General features: G+C 33.8%; 2 protein-coding genes across 2 annotated transcripts; one reads left to right on the top strand and one right to left on the bottom strand.

Annotated features, from left to right (window-relative positions):
* The first annotated feature begins 1,421 nt into the window (after positions 1–1,421).
* On the top strand, positions 1,422–3,374 carry LOC125224157 (cocosin 1-like). The gene is made up of 4 exons (XM_048127514.1): positions 1,422–1,630; positions 1,942–2,148; positions 2,286–2,784; positions 3,140–3,374. Exons 1-4 carry the CDS (start codon positions 1,432–1,434, stop codon positions 3,249–3,251), a joined length of 1,017 nt encoding a protein of 338 aa, XP_047983471.1. The 5' UTR covers positions 1,422–1,431; the 3' UTR covers positions 3,252–3,374.
* Positions 3,375–3,798: 424 nt separating this feature from the next.
* LOC125217523 (F-box/FBD/LRR-repeat protein At1g13570-like) lies at positions 3,799–7,277 on the bottom strand. The gene is made up of 5 exons (XM_048119040.1): positions 7,073–7,277; positions 6,265–6,351; positions 5,074–5,919; positions 4,668–4,823; positions 3,799–4,317 (listed from the first exon to the last, which is right to left on the bottom strand). The coding sequence occupies exons 2-5, from the start codon at positions 6,274–6,276 to the stop codon at positions 4,039–4,041; spliced, it is 1,293 nt and encodes a 430-aa protein (XP_047974997.1). The 5' UTR covers positions 6,277–6,351; positions 7,073–7,277; the 3' UTR covers positions 3,799–4,038.
* Between the last annotated feature and the right edge of the window lie 2,082 nt (positions 7,278–9,359).

Consider the following 9,359-nt stretch of genomic DNA (forward strand, 5'->3'; position numbering starts at 1 on the left):
TTTCTCGTAAACACAATCACACAAATTAATTTTCAATATCAACGCTAAGTCATTCACAACAATGGCATATGTGTCTCACACAAGTTTAAATTCAAAAAAGGTTCAAAGTGAAAAATTCCATCTGACAATTAAGCACAAAAATAATTGATAGTACTATCTATATCTAACAGTTAAACGATGATATAAATCAATGTGGAGTATTATATAATCTAAAAAAGAATAAATAAAGTTAAAAACTTTAAAATCTTATATCAGCAATTCGGCACTGTCAATTTAGCACTGTTAATAAACTAATGCCATAAACTAACTCTTAGACATCAAAACACATTAAAATGGGCGAAATTTACATAGCAATTTGACATTATAATATGTACTATATGTATATAACTTTAATCAATTCCCAACTAATGCTACAATCTACTACTCACTCCTAGGCATTAAACTACACAATGGGGCAACATTAAATTCAGCGGCAATTTGAGAATATAAGTACACCACTTTAATGTCTTACACTTTTTTTTCTTGTTAGTTTAAGGGTATCAGTAGTAGACCCGTAACAGACCCAATGACTTTCCTATAATTTATGCACCTCAAATAATAGGATAATTGACCCAAATATTTAAGATTGTATTATACCAAAAGATAGAAATTGAACCCATTTTCTTTAATAAATCTAGTTATATCTGATTGTAAACGGTACGAAATTTAATGCGTAATTGGTAAAGTAAGAGAGAATGAGAGAAAATGTGGTAAAAGTAGTGTTTGTGGATTGTAAGGTCCACATTGAGAATGATGTGTAGGATTAATATTGGTTTAAAACTTTCTATTTTTAGAATTTGTCTAATTTTGGCGGATGGCCCAAAATGGTCAAACTAGTCTATTTTTTTGGACAGATGTAGTATATTTTATTTTCTTAATTTTAGAGTATTTTTTTGCAATTTTATATTACTAATACAATTAAAAATTAATACATGTATAAAAATATTATTAAAAAATGTGGTAATTGTACCCTTTGTTCTTAACTCTTGAAACTCTAACTTCAAGGGCCCTATATATCCGGCCGATAGTATTGTAAGGAAATGAGTATTTAATCAGGGTAGATAGTGTCCTGCCAGAAGTCCATCTCCCAAAGTCTCACACTTATGTCTAAAAAATATTGCAACTACACGGCAGTTGTAGGAATCGATCCTTTGTTCTTCACGTTATCTGGCTGCGAGAAATGTCCTTCAACTTGCACGATCATATAAAACTTTAATTTTACGCATGAGCACAAACCATTTATATTTTATTTTATAAATAAAATAGTCCGCACCACACAAAAATATCTACTAGATTTTATATATGTTTTCAACTTTGGCAGCTATATGCCTATATATACTCCTCTTATGCGTGTATATTTTCACACATTAATTTCCATTTGAAGTGAAATTGATGGAGTTCAACTTACAACCCCAAAAGGCTGACACCACCGTATTTGAAGGAGAAGGTGGCGGTTACTATGCTTGGACTGCAGCCAACACTCCGGTGGTTGCGGAGGCGGTGATCGGCGCCGGTAAACTTGTTCTGAAGCCACAAGGCTTCGCTTTGCCTCACTATGCCGACGCTAGCAAGATTGGTTATGTCATCCAAGGTAAGTCCATATTAATATAAATAAAAGTATAATAAAATATATATATATATATATATATATTGAATATGAATTTCCAAGATATACATATACGTTCTATTCACTTAGCTACACAATTAAACTATTTATTTATTATTTTTTAATGGTTAAATATCTTTAAATTTTAAACAATTAAACAATTTATTAATACTAGTGCAAGAAGTGAATTCGGCTTTTATCACTTTTATTATACATGGACGTGGATGGAGTGAGTAGTACTAGTATATGTTTAATTTTTAAATGATCATTTATTTATACTATGAATACTGTTGTAGGTACTTGCACCGTAGGCCTTATATCGGCAGAATCAGACAACCCTCAAGAGAAAGTCGTAATCATCAATAAAGGAGACGCCATTCCATGTCCAAATGGGACAATTTCTTGGTGGTTTAACGGCGGAGATTCCGACCTCACCATAATATTCCTAGGCGAAACCACCCAATCGTATACTCCCGGCCAGTTCGACTACTTACTATTGACAGGTACCGTATAATTTATTCGAATGCACTCTATTAAATTTTGATTTATTATTCATTATCAAATGATTAATATAAAAGGTGAATATATGTATATATACTCATTCGACTATGAGTGATCACGTTCGACTTCTTCTTGATAGGAGCCGTGGGCATGCTCCGTGGATTCTCCACTGAACTCATCAGCAACGCATTTGGTCTCAGCCACGACCACTCCAAACAGTTGGTAGAAAGCCAATCTAACGTACTGATCATCAAGATCGACGATCACTTGCCTGAGAAATCTAACTACAAGAAACAAGAAGATGTCATCGATCTCAATGCTATGTTTGAACAAGGAGGATCCTCCAGTGTTGAGATCACATCGCGGGATTCTCCCCTGGTGGATGGAATTGGGCTTAGCCCGAAATTGGTGAGGCTCGAACCTGAGACCGTGCTTGGCCCTTATTATAGCACGGCACATCAGATCATCTATGTGACGAAAGGTGGTGGTCGGGTTCAAATTGCTGGGTTGAATGGTGCGAGGGTGTTGGAAGAGTTCGTGGAGGAGGGCCACCTCGTTGTTGTGCCCAAGTTCTTTGTGGCTGCGCTCATGGCTACCGATGAAGGGCTTGAGTGCTTCTGTGTTTCCACGTCTCCGAGGTACGTATAAGTTTAAGGGTGCGTTGTCTTTGGTTGTAAGAAACGAATGAGATAAGAAAAGATAGATAATATTTTTTTTATCTAGTCCTGTCTTTTCTATCTCGTGTTCTCTAAGGTGAAAACTAGAGTAATGTCATAAAATTACAACTCTACCCCTTAATAAAGTATAAAAAAACTAGTATTCACTTGTTATTCGTTCACTTTAGAGTGCAAATCATTAAATCTATGTCCTACCAAGATTATGTTCAATATTTGCCACTTGGATTAATGATAAGTAATTTTATAATGTTGGATTCTAAATTGTTATTTCTTGTCAAACTAACATAGTAAATGATTTATTTTATATTTGTTGTAGGCCTTTATCAATGGAGATAGGCGCAGCTTATAAAGCCTTGTCTTCATCAGTTGTGAAGGTTGCGTTGAATGTGTCCCCTGATTTGGTGAAGAATTTCAAGTCCGAAATTTGAAACATGCTCTGATCAGTTGGGTTCTAGCTGTTGAACGAATAGAAGAATTGATGTTGAATTTTAAATAAATTTTGGGGATAGTTTACTCACCCTTTATGGAAATAAATTTGTCATTTAATTTAATATGTACTTTGAAGCATAACTTAGTTGGTAAAACGTTTTATCTCCAACAAACAAACTAAAATTCGAGTCACCACAACAAAATTTTTATGTTCTTTCTTTCTTCATTCAATTTCAACCGCAGTTTAATCTTTAGTAGCGACAATTAGCAAGGATGGAATATAGTAATATTCAACAATTTCAACAAACTCCGTAATCGAAAAAATATGAAGAGAATTAGTAGGGACTTAAACCCCTCCCCTTACACGCCACGATGCAAGCTCACGGAAAGAGAAAGGATAACTAAACATGGACTATATCATAAATCAAGGGGTTCAAAATGAACGAAATAGGGAGGCCCTTATCACTCAACTTGATACAATTTACATAGATAGAGCAGTACTAAATTTTACCTTTGAAGAAATTGACTATATAGATTAGGACACCATTTTTCAAAATAATATTCACTAAAGTAAAAACAAAGGTCACAGCAAGCATCCAAGGACATAAACAGCAACCAATTCCAAGCAAGCCATCATACATTCCAATATTTCAAAAGTAATAAGATACTTAGAAGAAAACGAAATGGGTAACAATGATGTCTCCATCTCTTCCTTCTCTTTCAACAGCATGAAATGCTCATATTTAAAGAAGAAATTTATCGGCTGCTTTACCATGGTCGACTGCCCTATGGATCGAGATAAATGATCTCTGCAAACATGGAAGCTCGTCGAAACCGGAGTAACTCCTTCACTAAATCCCATCCGCTATCCACTGAGGATGGTTTAACAGTCATTCGTTCAAGAACGGGTGTATTTGCAAGCAAGAAGTTGATGAAACTGAGTTCTTGTCTAATGCCAGAAATTCCAACAATCTTAATAAGCCTCAGTTGATTGAAAGGGAAGTTCTGAAAAATGTCTGAGATGTTAGAAGCCATTCTAGCAGTAACCTGTTCCTCTGGGCGAGCCTGTAAAATGAGCAACGTTTCAATGTTGCGACGTAAAGGCTTTGTTTGGTCCTAAATATTTGCAAAAGGCCACGAGCCTTGTAGCTTAGAGGTACATCCACTTTAAAAGGGCAAGAACAGTACGAACTAATCCCCACATCTCGAATTCAGAAAAATTGTTACAAAGAGAAGAAATGTATATCCACTTTTCTATATTGTCATTCTGAAGGGCTAAAAGGAACTAAAACATAAGAACCGGAAACTAAAAGGACAGAAAAGAAAACAAAAATGAGCACGTTATATTGATATGATGATTTGAAGCTGAGTAAATATGAAGTATACAAAGACAAATGAATTGAAAGAAAACTGACCAGTAGCTCAAGCTCCTGAAGATTGGGAGAACTTCTCAAAAGGCAAAGAGCAGCCAAATTCTCTTCCATATCATTAAAATTGATGCGAATTGAAAGAAAACTAAGCTCAAGACATGGAGATGGTAGTTTCCCAGGAATAATACCAGCAGCCAAATACTGGAGATAAACATTAATGAGAGAAGTAAGAAAATAAAACATTAATGACATAATTACAATTATAAGCTGAGATGAACATTGTATGACTGCATGCATTAACTCTTCTGATAAATCTAGTTTTGTGTAAATTTTGGGGTTACATTAGAAATGCTTGGAAATAGTACAACAAATATCATCATATTCTGCTATCAAAATGCAAATGCCACAATGATAGAGCACTCTGAACAATGACAATAAAAGGAGATCATACCTTTAAGAAAAAGCTTTGCACCTCAAGCCGTTGAATATGGGGTAGACAAGCAAAGAACTTAATCAAATTCCCCGTGCTGCCAAAAGCTAGATTCCTCTCAATTCCAGAATTAACATACAAACCAATAGAAACAACGGCAAGATGGAGAGTATCCTGGAAACTGACGTCTTCGAACACACCTCCAACATCAAAGAAAAGGAGATTTGGAGCGTGAATATTAAGAAGGGCAAAGCCATCAAAGTTCATTAATGTCAGCCTCTCCAGTAAGGGGCAGCTTGATATCATATGCTCAAAGGCCAATTGGTCCATTGTGATGTGTTGAAGATCAAGGCTTTTCAAGCTCTTAAAGCCATTGAAGAGTGGCGGAGGTTTTAAGAGGCAGTTAAAAAGCTCCAAGTGTACGAGCTTTTGACACGAGTATATAGACGATGGAAGCCTGTATCGATGACCTTTCCATATTTCAAGAATAAAGTCTTTCACAGAACCCCTTGATAGGTATAGAATCCATCTATCGATATCGCTAACACCTTGGAGATCTTTATGGGAAAGCTTAAATTTGTGTATCGGACCATTGTGAAGTAGTAAGACATGGTCAACAATACTCACTAGTTTGTTCTTTGTAAGTGTTTGATCTTGGGTGGAGACTAAAACAGAGTGATTATCGAACACGAGATAAGGTAGGGTAACCCATCTGTATCTCCACTTGCTTGCCAAAATACTTGTTCGAACAGCATCCCTCAGAGGTAAATGCGACAGGATTTTGTCAACAATGTGCCCCGGTAAGTTGCTTATTGTGTCAACCTCTATATTTAAACTGCAAGGAATTTCATGATGTTCTCTTTGCTTCTGTAAATTTGAACTAAACAAGATGAGTAATATTGTCACCCAAAAACTTATGATAGCATGAACCTGATAAAACATCAACCTACCCTAAAAAACCACAGCAAAGATGCATGACACGTAACACCGATAAACATAAACATTTTTTATGATACAAGCAAGTGATGACTAAAGTACAGAAAATTAAAGTACTCAACCATATATATGTTTTGTAAATCAAATGCAATGCATACCATTTTATCACTTTGTCATTGCCTAACAACATCCAGAACCATAATCGAACCCATGAAGAAACCAATACAGGCTTAGTGAAACATAGAAAACTAGCACCCAGTGAAGGTAGAAACATACCATATTACTCATGAAGCACAATAAAAGTGCTCGGTGCTTCGTCTAAAGAAGGCTAAAACTCCAGCTGGATGATTGTAATGGTCATACCTATTTTTTCAAACAAAAATTTATGTGACGGATCAACACGAGTGTCCAGGAAACTCTACATTTCTGAAATCTCTACATAATATAATACACAGAGCATATACTCTGAATTCTTGCTACATTAGTATTAAACTGAACATCACTTTTTAAAAATCAAATTGAGGAGTTTAAACAAAATAAAGCCCTCGATTCCTCGTGAATAACATACAAACTCACAACAAAAACATCAAAACTATCCCATCACCATTAGTCAGAAAGTCAAAACACTCTAAAAATTGAACACGTCACAAACAATATCTTGAGTTTTTACTTTCTAAATTAGGTCCCAACCACAAAATTAAACCCCTAGCAAGTTCTTTCAGAAGTATTACCAAATATATTGAGAAGAAAAGACAATAATTTTAGGGTTTACCATCAACCTAATCTCATGAATACTTCAATTTCTCTTACATTTCATCACGATTTTGCGAATTTACCAAGATTAATGAAACTGGTCTAGTTCATCAACAATAAAATGGCCCAAAACATGTCTCCCAACATTATTTAAGCATAATTGTTTCTCTACACACCACAAAACCCCAGAAAGAGGAAAAATTTAGAAACGAAGTTATAGAAATTCTAGAAGTATCTACCATGCCGCCATTACACAGAAACAGAAAAAATTGTACTGTACTCCAGAATAATTAGAGCAAAAACGGAGAAGCAAGAACAGAGGAAGACTAACAGAGTTGAATGTTTCACATTACGCCCAACCAACCCGCATATTTTTAGGGGTAACAGTAACACTGAGAAGATTATGAGCTCTGGTGGGTTTTATCTGAATCGGTGAGGCGTTGATGATTTTACACAGACTACGGAAAAGATCATATTTTTCACTCAAAGCAGAAGTTTTTAACGAAATCGCAATGTCGGCCGGCTACAAAATCGTTGTTCATTGTTTCACCCAATTTTTATTATACTGTTCTCATCAAATTCTTGAGCAATTGGATTCAGCTCCATAGGTCCACTAAAAGCCCATTTTATTTTTGTTTTTTACTGTTCTTATCAAAATATGAAAATTAAAATTTTAATTATCTTGGATTTTGTATATCAATTTTTAAGATATTACCTACAAGTTACTAAAATTATTGATATGTTTAGATTTTACAATGGATTAAGAAAAGTATTAAGTTGACTTACTTACGTGACATTATTTGACGTAAATGAAAACAACGTCTCATTATAGACAATAAAACACCGTTATTTTATTATTGAAAAATAATACTTCTTCTGTCCCAAGATATTAGACTTCTTTTTTTTTTGAGCCGAAACGTCAGTTAATATTGTTCTAATAGTAAGGTTGAATGCAATGCTTAAGAAAATATGGGGAAAAACTAAAATAAAATATGGGACATGTGCAAGACATTAATTCAACAAATATAAACTCAAAGTTGACCATTAGTATTGCGTTATCTATACTTGTAAAATGGGCATGATAAAATATTTCTCCTTTATTATGTTTATCAATTGAACAATAATTGGACATAAATAAATTATCTTTCTTGTAAGATTGGACATATCGAATCAATTATTATGTTCAAATTTACAAGTAAACGATTATGCAATATTTGATTTGATATACTATTTTGCTAATCACGTGTTGGCTATATCACATCTCGCTTGCTTATTGTACGTATATATATTTTTTATTTTTTATAGTTTGAACATAGGTATACCTAGCGGAATCAGACTAATCCTACTCGATTAGGTTTGTGGATTAAGACAAAAAGTCTTTCAACGGGGGTGGGAAGTTTAAAACCCGTGATCTCAAGGTCACTACAGCTCTGTGGTGCCAAATATGTTACGACCGTAGGTATTGTATTTTTTATTTATTGAAATTACTTGTACATTTACGAATAGGGTATGTACAATGATTTAATTTGATGGCAATTTATAGCAGTTAAATCCTTTATTTTCCCCCCTTTCCTTTTTTGTTTTTACTGTGGAGAAGACCACTTGAAAGTAATTATGCTGTAGAATAGTTATTGAAATCACGGCCACATGTAGATTTAAAGTTCGAATAATTTTTCAAGCAAAATATCACACTTATCTCTTTTTTTTTATTGAATAATAGGAGTATCACTTAATGCGATCTTGCAAGTAAATAAAACTTGCATAATTGGTTTTATTTAGACACAAACAAAAAACCTTAATAATCACATGATGACATAATATAAGATGTGTTAGGTTAGTCTATCGATATCATATGTAGGGAACATTCGTGGGTTTCTTAAATTGGGGAAATACAATCAAAATTGTGGAATAAATATGTTACGCAATAGATTTTATTTCAAATATCTGGATTTTAAATACTTCATCCATCCCACAAAAATGTCATACTTGTTGGATGGCACGAGATTTTAGAAAGTTTTGTTTTGTGTGTTAAATGGAGAGAGAAAATATAAATTTTATATTCACGTGAGAGAAAACTTTTTTCAAAAAGGAAAATGTGACATCTTTTGTGAGACAAACTAAAAAGGAAAGTATGACATATTTTATGGAACGGAGGGAGTACATGTTACGCAATTAACATTTTTAGAGCTCAAATAGTTTGTATGTTATTGTTGTACGAGAGTTATCACACATTAAAAAAATGAGTGAAAAATGATTTGAAAAGAGACTAATTTAAATATACAGTAAGGTACTTTTTTTATTATAAATTATTTTCCTGATTAAATTTATTAGAGTTTGGTTGCTCTTGTACATATATTAGGTGTGTTTTAGTGAATGAGACCGCATTTAGTCCTTATATATAAGAGCTTTATACGGTATCAAGACAAAAGAACATGAAGTAAAAAGAGATCAATTGCAAATTCACGTATTGGATACTCTTCAATCAATAAGATCGAAACTAATCCCCATAAAATCAAACAATCATTAAAGAATAAATATCAAATTGAACTAGTATCTTACCAACTCCTGCCACTACACGTTATTATATAACCACACAATATAAACACAAAAGATATACT

This window comes from Salvia hispanica, chromosome 4 (assembly GCF_023119035.1).
Source record: "Salvia hispanica cultivar TCC Black 2014 chromosome 4, UniMelb_Shisp_WGS_1.0, whole genome shotgun sequence".
Lineage (NCBI taxonomy): Eukaryota > Viridiplantae > Streptophyta > Magnoliopsida > Lamiales > Lamiaceae > Salvia > Salvia hispanica.

Coding starts and splice junctions, on each gene's coding strand:
- LOC125224157 (XM_048127514.1), top strand. CDS start 1,432: ATGGAGTTCAACTTACAACCCCAAAAGGCTGACACCACCGTATTTGAA. Junction 2,149..2,285: donor CGACTACTTACTATTGACAG/GTACCGTATAAT, acceptor TCTTCTTGATAG/GAGCCGTGGGCATGCTCCGT. Junction 2,785..3,139: donor TGTGTTTCCACGTCTCCGAG/GTACGTATAAGT, acceptor TATTTGTTGTAG/GCCTTTATCAATGGAGATAG.
- LOC125217523 (XM_048119040.1), bottom strand. Junction 4,824..5,073: donor TGCAAAGCTTTTTCTTAAAG/GTATGATCTCCT, acceptor GTTTATCTCCAG/TATTTGGCTGCTGGTATTAT. Junction 4,318..4,667: donor TTCAGGAGCTTGAGCTACTG/GTCAGTTTTCTT, acceptor CTCATTTTACAG/GCTCGCCCAGAGGAACAGGT.